This window comes from Cibotium barometz, chromosome 15 (assembly GCF_041138505.1).
Source record: "Cibotium barometz isolate CiBa-2024 chromosome 15, ASM4113850v1, whole genome shotgun sequence".
NCBI lineage: Eukaryota > Viridiplantae > Streptophyta > Polypodiopsida > Cyatheales > Cibotiaceae > Cibotium > Cibotium barometz.
Genome location: NC_141060.1, coordinates 24,332,434 through 24,349,777, shown reverse-complemented (window position 1 = coordinate 24,349,777; position 17,344 = coordinate 24,332,434). Strand labels below are relative to the sequence as shown.

Below are 17,344 nucleotides of genomic sequence, written 5' to 3'. Positions count from 1 at the left end.
ATGCTGGTGGGCAACGATGAGATTTACCTGCCTAGAGGGGGCCTAAGAGGCCTAAGATGTGTGGATTTTCTTTTCTATGCTTACAAATTTTTGGCAGTGTACATAAGTGGCTTGGAGCTTATGTGAGTATGAGGCTTAATAAAGTTTGCTTATCTTTAATTGTTAAGATGGACATATGTAGGAGGACTCATTGGGCAAATATCATTTCAATTGGAGCTTCAAAGATGTTTTGCTTTTAAAGGTATGTGTAAAGGGTGATGACGTTTTATGCGGTGTGAAGCCTTAGTTTGGATGGTTTTACTTGGTCATGTGTGAACACCCCTTGTGAGATAATTAAGGTAAGTATGGGCTTGTGCAACTCCAAAAGCAAGTGCAAGAGACGTGAAGTAGCATGAGAGGAGCATGGCAGGATAACGACTCTTCGAGAAGGCCCTGTAGAGACAGTGTAAAAGAGGAAAAAGGTGTTGAACAAAGTGAAGGGTGATGTTGGTCATGTTTGGGTGCAAGAGAGAATAGAGGGGTTGCACAAAAGGGTCGCTAACAACAAGGGGACTATTAGGGGATGTGGTAGAGGCCAGGGAGATGGAGAGTGGGTCTGCTCCAACACAAGTTGTGAAAATGTTTTAACTTTTCATAGAGAGTTGAATTCAACACGTGTGCAACTTGAAAGTCATAGAGCGGTGGGTGGGCCTCAGCTTTATCTTACACGGGGTCTAAGGCATGGGATCAAGGGCGCCCACCAAAAGACAACCCCGTCGCTTGATTTCGTCCGTTGATCCTGGAAAAATTAATCTCGGGATAAAAATTAATCTCGGGATCCCGATATTAATTTTTAAGTTTTGAATATCGGGTTGAAAAGGCGGCGAAAGGGTACACACAATCATTAAAGGCTGAGCATTCAGAAAAGATTTCATTCTCTTAAAGAATATTTGGTGGAATTTAATGCCAAGACCTATGGAGTAAATGCCACGAACTACCAAACTAATCTCGGGATCCCATAATCTCGGGATCCCGAGATTAATTTTTACAGGAAAAAGTTTCCTATTGCGCTTTTCTTTTTTTCTCCTTCATTCTTCTTCATGTTTGTTGTAGGGTTCTTACAAGAAGCTAAGAGGCCCATTATGGTGGTATATCTACATACTCATAAGGTACTTCACTAAATAGCATTCGTTGTTCTGTTTACATAAATGCAACAATGGATTATGTATTTGAAGAGGAGAGTAGTGATGACAACACTTCAAATGAATCTAGTGAGGATTTTAGTGATGAAGAGCTTGGGTTAAATGACACCCTAAACGAACATGAGAGTGTGTCAAATGATGAGGGTCCTCATAATGACACCCACCATGGGCATGACTCTTATCAAAAAAATTGGGTCGATCCACTTGCACATGTATCTCAAACTTATTTATATTTTAATAGAAGTACGTATGAATTAATGATAAGAGCATTACAGCATGATGTTTCCCTATCATTAGAAGATCTCAAGGTTTGTAGTCCATTGCTTGATTTGAAAAAGTGGCGAAGATTGAAAGATGCGTTGGTCCTTAGAACTAAGGAAGACAATAGTCATTGTCTTTGTCTAAAAGACACGCCTAATCTGAGGATCTCATGTATTGAGGATTGGGAGAGTATTGTTGTTGGAGCACATCAAAGTGAAAGTGATAGTGCTCACCGCAGTCTCAGTGATACAATAGACAAAATCAAGTCAACATGGTACATTGGTATTCAAAAGCATGGAATTCCCCAATCCTACATTAAAGAGTTTATCAATGCATGCGGATGTAAACGCCCTAAATGTAATACCGTTCCACAATCTCAGGATCTTTCAAAAGTAATAAGCACTACTAAATTTAAGGTACAGGAGCAGTTAAAGAGTATAATGATTGAGTACAATGCTAGATTAATAATGGTGAGATCAACAAAGACATATGGTTCTTCTAAGACCATGGTAGACTACATTTGTCATAGAGGAGGCAAGCCAAGAAGAAGTGGAAAGCAAAAGCGCCTGCGAACATCCAAGAAATGTGGTTGCACATTCAAAGTGCAAGTGGAGTATATAGAAGGGATGGAAGATGTTCATTTATTTGTATATCCATCACATAACGGTCACACACCGGGCACAAGAAGTGATTTATATCACCTTCCAGTTCATCCATCAGTGATTGAGTGCTGCATTCAAGATTTGTTTGATGTGGGAAGCTCTAGACATGTTTCTCAAATATCATTATCTAAACAGCGACTCCATATGGAAAAGGCTTCTCTTTTGGATTGCAAAATCTATAGGTTTTTCATGATTCCTCAAGAAATTGCCATGTTGTCATATCAAGTCCGTCACCAAGGTACTATCTTCTCCCTACAGTTTACAACCTTTGTCATAATGTTTTTGGATATTCTCTAAATTGAATACATTGCAGCTAATGTGTCAACTGATGATTGGACATCAATGTTCATGGAGGCTTTGGCTCTACAGCAACAAAATAAGGTACCACTAACTATTATTATATTTAAATCCAATATAGTCATTGATACTGAAACTATCATCAAGTTCGCTTCGTTTCTAAATGTGTAGGTGGTTTACTGTCAACCATATAATCCCCATGCAGAGAAGATCAAAGAAAGGCCTTTCATACTTATCATTCAAGATGATTGGATGTTACAAATGGCTATTCGATTTTCTCACAATAATGCATGGGCAATTGATAGTACTTTCAAAACCAACATTTATGGATTGCCTTTATTTGCTGCAGTAATACCAAATCAACTTGGTGTTGGCATGCCAATATGGTTTATGATGTGTTCATGTGATCCAGGGTCTCATCATGAGGTCATTGCTCTAGAGATGACACTAAAAATAATTATGCAAAGGATGGGTAGTGTAAGGCCTAGTGCTTTGGTTATTGATAAATGCCAACAAGAACTTGAGGCTATAACCCAAGCTGTAAATGAAGATCCTCACTCTTGGATTCTCGATGATAATGGGATTCCAAGACAAATTGCATGTCATGTGCTACTTTGTTGGTTTCATGCAAAGAAGGCATGGGTGGAGAATCTACTTCCACAAGTATGCAAGCACAACTTTCGTCGCTCTTCTCTTGGAGTTTGTTGAAGTAATACTTACTTATCCTAACCCATTTTGATATCCAGGTCCCAAAAGAGAAGCGAAATGAAATTTATTCTTTGATGTCTAATTTAATGCAATGTGCTACCATAGAAGATTTTGAGGGACGCTACCAAGATCTCCTGCGAAGGTATTCATCTCATCCTAATGTGCTTCGATATGTCACAAATGGTTGGTGCGGACCTAATTGCATGTGGAAAACACGGTGGCCAAAATTTGGACGAATGTTCAACTATGGCAATGTTGATACAACAAATTTGATTGAAAGATTATGGCAATATATCAAATACACTCTTCTAGAAGCTCGTATTAATCGATCAATTGTCGAGCTACTACATGCGCTCATCGGTGATTCAAAGACTGGCAACCGCATGGGTGGAACATTAACAAGGTTCTTTAGGCAAAAGCAAGAAATAGGTGAGTCGTTGATATCGAAGTCCCATCTATTTAGTCAAAAGCATGGAGTTGAATGTTATGATTTACATACATTAAGCCATTTCTTATTTATTATGCAGCTGACTCAGGTCGATTTTCAACCCGTGGCTCCTCAAAAAGACATACCTCAAGATTGCATGCCGGAGAGCAATTATTACAGAGATTCAAGGACAATCCATCATGTGTGGAGGTAGTTAACTCTATGTCATTATTGTTCAAGATTCAAAGTGTCTCTACTCCGAGCTTATGGTACCATGTGAATTTGCAAAGCAACTACTGTGATTGTCCTGATTGGAGCTCCCAATGCAAGCACATTTATGGTATTCGCTTGATAGTATTACAACATTTTCCAGAATTACAGCAATTGCTTCCTACAGTGGATAATGGAGATGAAAACCCTTTTGAAGTGGTTGATGATGTCAATACTGCAACGTGTCATGATACACATGACCATGTGACAATAGAGGAATTGTCCAAGCATATTGGAAAGCTTAAAGAAATCCTCTCCACAATTGAGCAAGTAGCGCCTACAAAAGATCCAAGGGAGATGAAAGCTGCTCTAGCACAATTGAGGGCTACTGAGGATCTACTCTTATCCGTGATGACACCAGGGAAAATCAACATGCCAGCTCGAGGAAATGTCCGACTTATTCAAGCGCATGTGACTCAAACGCGTCTTGGCCACGGAAAACCACGCAATGAAGATGATGATGTGATTACTATGGATGTTGTAGCCTCTTCAAGTCAACCAAAAAAGCCAACATGCCAAAGTGGTGTTCTTCGAAAAAGGCATCAACGTGGTAGAAGTCGAGTTCGTTTTGATAGATTTCCTCGCATATGGTGTCCACATTGCTGCACCAAAACACTATTGGTGGATCCTATAGCTATCTTCTCATGCCATACCTGCCATGCATTACTACCTTTGTCTAGGAGACATGTTAGTGAAGGAGCAGAGAAGTGTCTTCTTGGAAAATCTATTCAAGTATGTAATGATAATGATAGTTTTATGGGTATCATTTCTTCATGTCAGTATGGGTCTTCCAAAGATGAAGAGAGAATATTCATATTAAGTTCTAATGTTGCACAATTGCAACAAATCAGGGCATCTCAATTTAGAATCATACTCATGTACACTGGACATGTACCTCAAATTTTGGATTTCATCTAAACATATATTTGACTTGATCTCAATTTTAAAGTTATATGTGCATCTTTTGTCTCTCTACTAATTTCAATTCTATTACAAAGGTTACAAGTTTAATTCATCGTTGGTTAGGGTACTTTGCTTGCATAGGTCTTGTTTAATTATGATTATGACCTCTCTACAACTGGTTTTGGTTTAGGGTCTATAAGTATTAAACAAGACCTGGTTTTGATGACTGTTCTCTGGAAAACTTAATCTCGGGATCCCAAGATTAATTGTTCCAGAGAATAGCCATGAGCATTATAGTGGTTCTGGAAAAATTAATCTCGGGATCCCGAGATTAATTTTTCCAGAGAATAGCCTTAAACAACATTAAGACTCTGGAAAAATTAATCTCGGGATCCCGAGATTAATTTTTCCAGAGCCTAAATGTTGTTCAAGGCTATTCTCTGGAAAAATTAATCTCGGGATCCCGAGATTAATTTTTCCAGAGCACAACATTAAGGCTCTGGAAAAACTAAACTCGGGATCCCGAGATTAGTTTTCACAGAGAACAGTCATCAAAACTAGAACCAAGTTTAATACTTATAGACCATAACCAAAACCATGTGCACACTTATTACCCTAACCAGAAAGACCATAATCCTCACTAGACCATAATCATAGTCCTAAAGAGACCATAATCATAAGTAAACAAAACCATAGTCATAGGGGGATCGTAATCATAGTTGTAGAGAGCCCATAATCATAATTAAACAAGACCTATGCAAGCAAAGTATCCATAACCATAACCATATTTGATCATAACCATAACCATACTTGAGACCAACAACATAACCATATTTGAGACCATAACCATATTTGAGACCATAATCATAATTAAACAAGACCTATGCAAGCAAAGTATCCATAACCATAACCATATTTGAGACCATTAACCATAACCATAACCATATTTGATCATAACAATAACCATACTTGAGACCAACAACATAACCATATTTGAGACCATAACCAACAAGATCTCATGACCAAAACTATAACCAACAAGACCATAACCATATTTGAGACTTACAACATAACCAACAAGACCATAACCATAGCCATATTTGAGACTTACAACATAACCAACAAGACCATAACCATAGCCATATTTGAGACCATTAACCATAACCATAACCATATTTGATCACATAACCATAACCATACTTAAGACCAACAACATAACCATATTTGAGATCATGAACATAACCATATTTGAGACCATAACCAACAAGATCTCATGACCAAAACTATAACCAACAAGACCATAACCATATTTGAGACTTACAACATAACCAACAAGACCATAACCATAGCCATATTTGAGACCATTAACCATAACCATAACCATATTTGATCACATAACCATAACCATACTTAAGACCAACAACATAACCATATTTGAGATCATGAACATAACCATATTTGAGACTTACAACATAACCAACAAGACCATAACTATATTTGAGATCATTAACCATAACCATTACCATATATGATCACATAACCATAACCATACTTGAGACCATCAACCGTATCCCGAATCGTCATTGACATAACAATACTATGATAATAATCCAACAAAACCATGGAAAACCACTAAAAAGACCATAACCATAAACTATAAAGCCGTAATAAAAGTGTAAAATATGTCCATCCTTAGGGAGAATTCGACATCGGCACTCTCTCTACAGCACTCTGGATCCACTCAAAAAGGTTCTTCTTTAGTCTGTCCACATCTTCATGCTTAAACCATCCTTTTAAAAGCTGAAAAAAAGAATGTTAGTCTTTAATTACTCACAAGCTAACACCCTTCATAATATAAATGATTATTTAAACCCACCCAAGTTTTGGGTCGACAATCATCCAATCCTCCTTTGATTAGAAACCACATGACTGCCATCACATAAAATCCGCAGTCATACGCATTTGGCTGTTGTGGAATCTGCATCCAAACAACCATATGAGTTCCTAATTATAGCTAGTTATTATAGATAATTGCTTCTAAGAGATATCTACCTCATAAGACTCGCATCCTATTTCTTCTGTTGGATTCAAAAGCTCCATTTTAACGATTGGATCACTACAGAAACTACCAAAATGGACAAGTGTCCTAAAAAAATGCCACTTTTTAGAGATCTGTGTAATAGGTACAACTTATAAATGCTTGAAATATCATAACATACCTGTATAGATGGTCGTGATACTTTTGTGACGAGCGCATACCAAGGGAGTCAAAACTTAAAATACAAGAACGCCTCCTTGGTAGGCTAGGCAATCGCATACAATGAGGATTGTAGAGAACAAGCAAAGTCCAATGTGCCCTAAATTTTTCATAGCGTTAGAAAAACAAAGCTTTCCACCTAGATACTTTGTGCCTAAATGATATATACTTTGAGCACAAAATATATTACTTTACCTATCAATGACAGGAAAGAATGTGAAGACTTTACGCCCAAGATCGGGCGTACCCAAAAAATTAGCCATTGTATTCTCGTTTTTTTGTTTTCGGCCAAGGAACGCTCGCCATAGGCTATCCACAAACCACGTTTGCTCTAGCACATTGACCGACAATGTATTTTCCATCCATCTATATAAGATACAATGCACTATTATACACAAAAATTGATGATTATTTAGAAAAAATCATAAGGTCTGTGTAAGAGATACTCACAAGGCAAAAACATTCATTGTATTTGTAGACGCCTCAACATTAATTGTGTCTTGCACAATTGACGCATGAAGATCGACCGCCAATTTAAAGCGGGTAGACTTCATGTGAAAGACTACTCCTCCACTAAATAACCATTTTAAGAAAATAAGATTCTAAGCTCAAACAAGAGAACATTCAAACATTGAATAATAAAGAGAGCTAACCTCTCTGCAAAAGCATCGGGACTGGGACTTTTGCAGTCGAAACTCCCAAAACAAACTTTGATGTCTACATGAGCATCTTCTTTTGCATTGGGAAACTTGGGCTACCAAAATGTCTATATAAGATTTCTAAAAGTCTTTGCATTACAACATAGAAAACTAAAGGTTTTTAGGTACCTGCTGACACTCATGTATGATGTCTTCTTTTGAATGACGAGATCCGGATGGTAGAGACATATCTAATGTCCGCTTTCTTTTCACTCGTAATTTACGAGGAGCTAAAGGTGGATCTTCGACTGGACTAGTCTCCATTTGCTATTATTTTATGAAAACAAGGTTATAAGTCCTATACTAAGAAAAGAGAGAGAGAGGGAGAGAGAGAGAGAGAGAGAGCAAGAAAAGGTAGCACACATAATAACTTACAGGTGTATCTGGCTCCTCTTTGGTTTCTTCTTCTACATCGGGGACATCTGTTTCTTCTACATCAGGGACATCTGTTTTTGTAGTACAATTGCGTCTCTATCATAAAAACTAGGTGTATTAGAATGTAGGTATGTAGTTTATAACCATGTATAACTAAATGCAATGATAGCCTACCCATTTCTCGTATCCTTCTGTAACACGCTCTTGCACCAACTTTCTGCGTGATTCATTCCTTGAGTCCCATGTCGCCATCCTGATTTTGACATAGTTATGTACCCATTCCTCTTTAGACCCTGTCTTCTCCTTTAAGAGGTTCCATCTCCATTCTCCCTCTTTTATTTTGCTCTTCTCGTGCGCCTTTCTAGCATTTTTTGCTTTTAGCTCCTCGTTGTAAAACCGCGCCTCACTTTGGACACGCGATCTATCCGACTTTGATTTAGTCGGTCTCTCTTGCGCTTTTGGGCGACCCATTGGAAGAGGCGGGAGTACTATATTAGTACACGCATGTTTTGTTTCAAGGTGGCGTTTCATATCCACCCTTTTCTCGAAACGTTGACTTTTATCTATGCATACTTGAGAGGCAAGGCAATGTCGCCACCATTTGCCATCCTCGTCTTGTACCAATTTGAATAGAGCATGTTCCTAAAATACATCAAGCTTCTAACATCAAACAAACCCTAAACCCTAAATCTATCTACAACACATAAAATCTACCAACTTTGAGAGAAAATCCTTAGTTACGCGTGCATATGTCCTAACATTTCACATATGCAAGGCTATGCGTATCTCTTCATAAATTCAAAGAGAGTATGCTAGCCTGCGGATTATCCCTTAAACATCACCTCTCTCTCTCTCTCTCTCTCTCTCTCTCTCTCTCTCTCTCTCTCTCTCTCGTGGCAAACACACACGCTTATGTGTATCGTGTATACATGAAGATCCCTACCTCCATGGCTCGAAGAAGAGTTATCGATCGTATTTGTTCGTGCAAGTTCTTCCTTGGCTTGTGTATGCAAACTATATTGACACAAAAGCTTCAATACATTAGGCCTCAAGCTATGGATTCAATTTCCTTAAAATGTTCAAGACACATGGCTATGGCGAAGACCTACACTGAAAAGCTAAAAGTATTTTTATGATCAAACTAGTACACAACAATATATTGATCCACGTTTTGATTAGGAATAGATATATCTAGCATCCACTGTTCTGCTATAGCATCCGCATTTGCGCATGTCACATTTTTACATGCCCATGTCACAAAAGTGAGCATTAGATATCCATAGTGGGAAATTTTCTAAGAACACATGCTCTCATGTCCAGTTGACATAGATGGCATGAATAAACAAGTTAATAAACAGATTTCCAAAGGACAATCATACACTCATACACACCTCAGAAGCAACATAAACATAATGTCCAACAGCAATTGGTTACCATAAGAGAACATAAAACATACTATGCCAACTATGCTGAGCTTCCTTCCAGCCTCACCATGTAGCACTATCAATACAGTCAACACTGAATGTCCTGACACAAACACACATACATGCACAGACAGGCAACCCACTCTAGCTGCATGGGTACATGTGTGGATGGCTGAACACAGCTAACCTGGAGACCCTACATATAACAAGCCATTAACACTCTGAAGAAGAGGGACTTACATTTCCAGCTACGGAACTACAGTGCTTCCATGAACTCGCATCCAAACAATAAATAATACGCTTACACCTAAACTGTTACGCAGATGGTTAATGAAGAGGGGTTCCCACTTTCAATTCTCGAATCCCCCCTCTTTTCACATATGAATCCCGAAATACCTGCAAGGTATCCTCCCGTGTGTGTGTGTGTGTGTGTGTATACTGTTACGGAGGCCCATTATGTGTGTTCCAATCCCTTGAAGTTTACACAAATTGCCGCCTCTGTAATTTCCCATTCTCTGGATTACTACAGCATCGTGGGCTTCAGCAGGGAAGGTCTACTAGCTAAGCGCAGTTGGGGGCAGTCCTTTTTATATAGTCGGCCATGGTGCACAGAAAACGCAGATGCCTGCTGCTTTGTTCACATAAAACGCAGATTCCCTATCATAGTTATACAAGGGTACTTAAGGCCAAGCAAATATTCAAAAACGTGATTAGGATGTGGATAAAACGCAGATTCCTAATCATGTATCCCTTTGATAAAGATAAGTACCTCAGCTTGCACAGAAAACGCAGATGCCTGCCCCCTAAACCCTGCTGCTTTGTTCACATAAAACGCAGATTCCTAATCATAGGGATACAAGGGTACTTAAGGCCAAGCATATATTCAAAAACGTGATTAGAAAACGCAGATCCCTTTGTGCACAGAAAACGCAGATGCCTGCTGTTAGATAAAGACGAGTACCTCAGCTTCAAGGGCGCACAGACATGGTTATACAGGCGGCGAGCTGCTGGCGTTCGTCCGTCGCAGGAGACTGTGCCTTGGCGTGGTTGGCGGGCGCACAGACGAGGCTTCAGATATGGCGCTGCTCCAGCTTGGATGTCACCACACTGCCCGCCCCACACTCCCCGACCATCATTCGATCGGCCACCCTCAAAACGTCCCGAGATTAAATTTTAAATCGGACGGCCTCCATTCAACCCGCTTTGCAGTCCGTTGATCCCATGGCCTCAGCCCGTGTTAGATAAAGACGAGGGTGGGGAAGTGTCAACTTTTTCATAGAGAGTTAGTGTGGATGTCACGTAGCGTGTCCAACGTACATACTCAAAGCCCGGTCGAACCTTACCGTGGGCAGTCGAGAGTGAAGCGGCAGTGTCACCGTGTGTAAGCAACAACGACAAGCGTCACATAACCAGCAGAGAGGATCACACAGCCACGACGAGAGATACAACCAATCTCTCTCACGCAAGCTGAGCAGAAGATGAGCAGCCAGCCAGCTAGCACAGCTTCTCTCATCTCTTTCGTCTCCCCCCCAAACCTCAGCTCTACCGTTTCACAAAGAGAAGAAGCGAGCTCTCCCCTTGCAGGCAGTGTCATCAATGATGAACACCAACAGCAGCGGCCACGGCGTCATCGGATTTTGGCTCGTCAATGAGTTCCAGACTCACTCATGCGGCCATGATGTCACCATCCTCATTGCCGAGACGAAGAAAGATGAAGAAAACCCCCTTTCCTAGAAGCTGGAGCTAAGACTGTGTCGCCGGGTAGTCCGTGCTGCTGCTGCTGCTGCTGCTGGGTCAGCCTCGTACAATGTCGTTCTAGATGCTGTAAAGCATGTGGTGGACTGGGCAAAGGCAAGTTTCTTTTCCATCGATGTAGCCCGTTGCATCATCCCGTCGTTCTCGCAATTTCACTCCATCACTGCAACACCACCAAAATTTTGATCAAAATTTAATTTGGGGAGTTTCCCACACATTGCCCAAACAAGGTTTTCGCGCACACTTGAATCGTGTGTGTGTGTGGGGGTGTACACGCATACGATTAAATTTTTCATATCTTGGTTGTTACACGTGCAAGTGTAGTAGTGCATTTTTCATATCTTGGTTGTTACACGTGCACGTGTAGTAGTGCATTGGTAGGGTTTGAGTGGGATTTGAGTACTCATGCCTCCCATGTGCGTGCATTCAGGTATCCTGGAAAATACTTGATCAAGTGCAAGTTTCCGGCATAAACTGAAAGATTTTAGTAACCGTAACTCACCCACAACATCCACGACAACGGTCGGCACCTTTGGGTGGCCATTGGCAATTTGGAATTGCCGTTGCTCTTCCGTGGTACTCCAAAAAAGTTTTCATGACTTATTACAATTTTGTGTATGTGGATGTAGATTCTGCAAATTGAAGGATGGATATCCTATTGCACTTTTAGTCTCTTTATTCTAATTGATAGTTTTGTCAATTAGTTTTTATTTTTTTGCAAACATCTTTTGCAAATATTATGGCCGAGGAAATGTGCTTGTATGGATCTAAATTATGGCCGAGGGAATGTGCCTGCTTGGACCTAAATAAGGTGGCTTTGCATGTGTTTGCAAGGTTCACCATAGACCAAAGATACCTACTATTCTTGTTAGACAATGACGTGAAAGCATCTTTGGGTACATTACCAATAGTGGCGTTGTGTCATTTAGCAACTGTAGCGTTGTGCTAATTGTCACCCAAAGTGTTGTTTGCTTGGTCCGTAGAGATGCAAGCCCTCATGCGGGGCATAGGATGCATGCCCTTGTGCATGGGTTCTCTTAGCAAAAATGCCATTTCTCCATTTGTACATGCTTTGGAGATTCTTGACAGAATTTGAGATATAACCAGCATGGTTGTGTGTACGCATGGATACATGTATGTAATTCTCCTTTGAATATGCAGAATGTGATGCAGTTTGCAATTGCCAAGCATATATGGATGCACATGCTTGCAGATACATGTTTGCACATCACTTTGGGGTAGTCTCGCCACCACAGTACTACTGAACACATGTGCACACGCTTGGATTGGATTCATGGCCGTAGCTGCCATAAACTTGTGCCTGTAGTGGTCTTGTGCTTGTTACATATCTTATCTCTAGACAACAAATAATCATCTTGGGAGTATGGCAACTACAATGTTTTGTTGATTGACAACCATAGTGTTATGTTATTTAACAATTGGAGTGTTGTAAACTTGGTCCGTAGAGATGCAAGCGCTCATGCATGTGGTTCGTAGAGATTCATGCCCTCTTGCATGGCGTCTCACATGTTAAAGAGTTTATGTTTTGCAAGAAATGTGAAATATAATAAAAATTTGAAGGTGGAACCAATGTGGAACAAATCTTTTGTTGCAAAGATGTATGGGTCAATATATTTAAAGATTCATAGTGATCTTAAATTCGGGAGCTCGTAGAGTAAGCCCAGGCTTGAAATCAAGGGATTTCAAGTATGTAAAACCCAAGTATAAGGACATTTAGTGTTTGGGATTCATCGCCATGCATAAGTTGAGTACATAGTTGCTCTAGTTTAGGTGGAACAAGGTTAGATTTCATATGTTCAATAAATTTGGAAAGTGCATGACATGTAATGTCATCTTGGAAATATGAGGGTGAATTTCCGCGTGTTCATTTTGTACCTCCATCAAATTTGGAATCCATGTAGTTGGAGTTACATGTAGCCCAAGATTTATTGGATTAATCTATAAGTATACTCCAGAGTGAGTATTATAGAATTTTGAGATTAGAATTTTAATCTTCTAAACGATGAACACATGGTTAATATTTTTGCCTTATACAAATGGTGATATCTTGCATCACTCTTGGGGTTTTGCGATGTGGAATCATCTAACCAAAAGAAAGAAGGTTCATTTTGTGTCACAATAGTTTTTGTGATCACTTGGTGGTATGGGACATCAACTGTTTTACACAAACTCTTGTGACCTTGGTGGTATGGGACATTAAGGCAAAACACTAGAAATGGACTTTCCTGGATTTTGCTTTTGTGGTGCGTAGTCACTACTACTATGTCAAGTAGGATGTTAATCCGGAGTGATTAGATGGGTCTCTTGACATAGATATTAGAGTTTTAAGGTTGAACATGAATATAGTTCAAAAAAAACTCTAGGTTTGGAGCTAATTTGGAGAAATTAGTGGCAAACCGCAGGTAGATTTGGTGATAATCCAGAGTGATTATACTATGTAGATCTTGATCTTGATGCTAGCATGTGGTGCTTTGCAATTATCTTGATCATTTGTTATACTTAGGCATGATGTTACAGTATGTGCGCACACTTTTCAGCAATAATTGCCTTTCTCATCAAAAAGTTATGCTAATCCGAAGAGATGAGCCAAGGTTTTTGGGAGAAGAAGAGCGAGCACTGATCCGGATTGGTCAGATGAATCTATTGGGTTATGTACTGAGACGAAGTGCTCACGGGTGGACCCTTCATGCTCACTTAACCTTGTGTCAAATAGGGGTGATAAAATTTATCGAAAAAAAAGTGATAGTATCTTGACTTCCAATGAGCTCAAATTTATGGAAAGTCACATAACTTAAGTGCTTGATATTCTAGATAAAGCCCTGACCTTGTCAATTTATGTTGGCCAAATTGCCAAACGTGTTCAGTGTGTATGTTGGGTAGGCATGGAAGTATTTTCACGTTATGCTCAGGCATGGTAGTTGGCCATGAGGTGGATCCACAAAATATTTGGGGCAAGTTCTTGAAGGACTTTGCCATTTTTATTCACACGGAAAGTTGAGTCTACAACTACTATCATGGCCTAGGAGGACTTATAGCTAGATAATGAACCATAGAGTTTAGAGATTGACATAGTTGTTGATTAGATGGAAATTAGATGTCATTGGATCAACAAGGATTGGGTGCTGGAATGCCTCTAACTTTGTGCCATAGTGCCGAAGGTTTTAGGTCAATCTAGATGAGTGGCTCAAGCATATTTTAACTTGCGAAAAGTATATTCACGGGTACAAAGTTACTCATAGAGGAGTATGGAGTTACTCAACCAAATAGAGGGAAATATTTGGCGTTTTGATAGTAGACAAAGTAAAGTTTGGCGTTTTGATAGTAGACAAAGTAAAGTGGATATCGTTCCTCTTTATTTCACCAAGAAAAGCAAACTTGTACATATTTGTGTTTTGTAATATGTTTATGAAGTGCGTACGAGGACCATTATTATTTGTTGGTCATCGATTATAGTTGGGTAGTATATTGCCACCTATGGGTAGGTAGTGCATTGCCACTGTAATGGAGGAGGCAACAAAGAAATATTATACATCAGACTTCATATTAGTATTGAACACAAATTGGATGTTGTGTTGTTAATGTTAAAGCAATCTCGAAGTATAGAGATTGATTTTATTATTATTATTTAATTCTATCAATGTAAAAGGTGTTGGAGGCATACCTTGGTATATATCATAGCATATGCATGTAAATCATTGTCCCTGGTTGGAATGGCTTACAATTTATTTAGGTATTGTTGGACCCGGTACAGACATCCAGAGGCACACACGTGTAGGGTGTTTTGGGGCGGTGTTGCTAGCATTTAGATGTGAGCATAGATAGCTCATATACATGTTCATAGAAACATGGCTGGCAGTAGAGGCATATGGATGTATTTCTAGGCACCCAAAGTGGTTGCTAGAGTATGTGGATAGGCATGTATCTACTCGTGGGCTGGGAGTGGTACTCTCATTGGTGCAGGTTACTCTTGATGGTTTAATAGTGCGTAGATACTATACATCACGTAAATGTTGTCTATGTGGAAATCATCTTCATTGCAAGATGCGTAAATCGTTCTTGGAAGAATACAAGAGCTTTTGGAGAGAGGAAAGTATAGCTTTCCTTAGACTATGTGTAAGAGGTCAATCGAACTTTACCACAATATAGAACAATTTGCTAAAAAACTTGTCGAATTAAAGTCCATGTGGTTTCTAACCACCACAAGAGAAAAACATCTTTGATGTTGTAGAACATGCAAATGAATTTCTTGAATGTAAAAGAACATTCATTATGAAGTTCTTGAGGATTTGAGAACTTCTGGCGTATACTAAGGCATGATGTTATTCGATGCCTTAATAGTAATTTGTGTTTTATTGACATCTTTCATAGTTTCGAGTGGCAATTATGGTTTGGTGTTTCACATGAGGGTGGTTGCAAGATCAGGGTGCCCAATTTTGTCCACTTGTAAATAGTAAAAAAACAGGCATGTATTTACCTTTAGTGGCTAATCTCTCCTCGCTAATGAGGGAATTTCATGCCAAGTTATTTTGTTGGAACATCACATGCAAAGTCAGGAATATAGTTGCATAATTTGATTAATCATCATTAGATATTCCAAAGTCCTCATTTCCTTAGGTACAAAGTCAATGTATACACCCTGTCCCAAATTTAGACGACTGATTCCATAAAATGCTAATATCTTTTACATATAAACTCATATGAGATTCCCACTTTGGACTTTAGATCTTCACATAATATAGATCTTAACTCGATTTTCTGAGAAATTGTTAACATATTTTTCAATTTTCTTTAAATATTTCAAGGTCTTTAAAGTGTTATAATATATGTCACTTTTTGTATCCACAATAACTACCACTTATAATGCTCAATCTTGTAGATCAAAAGAGTTGTAGATAGTGAGACATTAGTAGAATGTGGTGGTTAGTCAAAATTGCAAATCCAATGGTTGGATTTTTAATGATCTCTTTTCCAACATTCTTCTAAGATGTTAGAAGGCCTATAAATATTAATAATCTAATTAGTAAAATTATATTTTTATTCTAAATCATCTAAAACCTATAAGGACTAGTGTACTTATAATGGTGCATCTATGGAAAAAAAATTGGATCACTCTAAGTATGGAAAGTTCATTTTTAAATCATTTCATCATATTTTTGACTTGGGGGGTTCACTATATGTAAACTCTCTATATCACATGCATTCAAGGCCTAATTTAAAAACCCCTTATCTATAAATTTTTCATGAATAAAACACACCCTTTTCTATTCAATCTGTAAAAAGCCCCTTTACATGGTACCCTTCTGTATGTAAAAAATGTGTAAAAAAGGGATTAAAAAGACCCCTTCTGTTGAACCCACGTGCTATGCTTACATATTTATGAGTGACCCCGCTCCCCCCTGAGATTTTTGATTAATTAGACTAATTTATATTAATTTATATTAATTAGACTAATTTATATTAATTTAAGTTATATATTTGAGTGCATGTGTATTTTTTGTTAGTTGCTTGATCTCATTTGAAGTACCTGCCCCCCCCCCCCCCCCCCCGCGAATTTGCTCTCCAAGCATTGTCCCAGTCCAGCATAAACTGTACAAAACTAGACACCCTGATCTTGCAAAAACCCATGAAACACGAGTGTTACATGTTTCCTTGGTCGTAGTACTTAAGGAAAATATGTGTTGTGTGTCTTGCTTTCCTTGTCTCTCATAGGACTTAGGGAAGTTACAGTCATAGATGACCATATGGTCTACACACCAGACACTTGTTTACAACTTTTTGAATTGCTTTCACAGACGAAAACTCTTCTTGAAGGGAAGACTAAATAGGTTGATAAAGTTTCTTCCAGAAAAAACAATGTGAAAACATCTGAGCTCGCTAGGCTCTTTATCAAACATTTCTACAAACTATATGGCCTGCCCACAGATATAGTATTGGATACAGATAGGAGGTTTGATAGTCACTTTTGAAGGGAAATCTTCAAAATTTGGATATTAATTTGATTATATGGCCGATCATTTTGAGTTTGATGGTGAGTCAACCAAGTTCTAGAGAGTATGCTTGTGCATATGGTAGTAAAAGCAATCAGGTTGAGAGGAGTACGTGTCA

General features: G+C 38.9%; 2 protein-coding genes across 2 annotated transcripts; one reads left to right on the top strand and one right to left on the bottom strand.

The window, feature by feature from the left end:
- Positions 1-837: 837 nt before the first annotated feature.
- LOC147631095 (uncharacterized) lies at positions 838-4,724 on the top strand. Its single transcript, XM_086809140.1, has 4 exons — positions 838-2,485; positions 2,573-3,064; positions 3,148-3,538; positions 3,637-4,724. The coding sequence occupies exons 1-4, from the start codon at positions 2,447-2,449 to the stop codon at positions 4,722-4,724; spliced, it is 2,010 nt and encodes a 669-aa protein (XP_086665266.1). The 5' UTR covers positions 838-2,446.
- Positions 4,725-6,215: 1,491 nt separating this feature from the next.
- Positions 6,216-10,015, bottom strand: LOC147631094 (uncharacterized). Its single transcript, XM_086809139.1, has 12 exons — positions 8,983-10,015; positions 8,214-8,681; positions 8,040-8,135; positions 7,794-7,931; positions 7,620-7,720; positions 7,417-7,539; positions 7,162-7,332; positions 6,929-7,066; positions 6,762-6,855; positions 6,586-6,687; positions 6,435-6,509; positions 6,216-6,341 (listed from the first exon to the last, which is right to left on the bottom strand). Exons 1-12 carry the CDS (start codon positions 8,986-8,988, stop codon positions 6,216-6,218), a joined length of 1,638 nt encoding a protein of 545 aa, XP_086665265.1. The 5' UTR covers positions 8,989-10,015.
- Positions 10,016-17,344: the final 7,329 nt, after the last annotated feature.

Coding starts and splice junctions, on each gene's coding strand:
- LOC147631095 (XM_086809140.1), top strand. CDS start 2,447: ATGTTCATGGAGGCTTTGGCTCTACAGCAACAAAATAAG. Junction 2,486..2,572: donor CTCTACAGCAACAAAATAAG/GTACCACTAACT, acceptor CTAAATGTGTAG/GTGGTTTACTGTCAACCATA. Junction 3,539..3,636: donor TAGGCAAAAGCAAGAAATAG/GTGAGTCGTTGA, acceptor TTTATTATGCAG/CTGACTCAGGTCGATTTTCA.
- LOC147631094 (XM_086809139.1), bottom strand. Junction 7,932..8,039: donor AAGAGGAGCCAGATACACCT/GTAAGTTATTAT, acceptor ATAAAATAATAG/CAAATGGAGACTAGTCCAGT. Junction 6,688..6,761: donor TAGGATGCGAGTCTTATGAG/GTAGATATCTCT, acceptor GTTTGGATGCAG/ATTCCACAACAGCCAAATGC.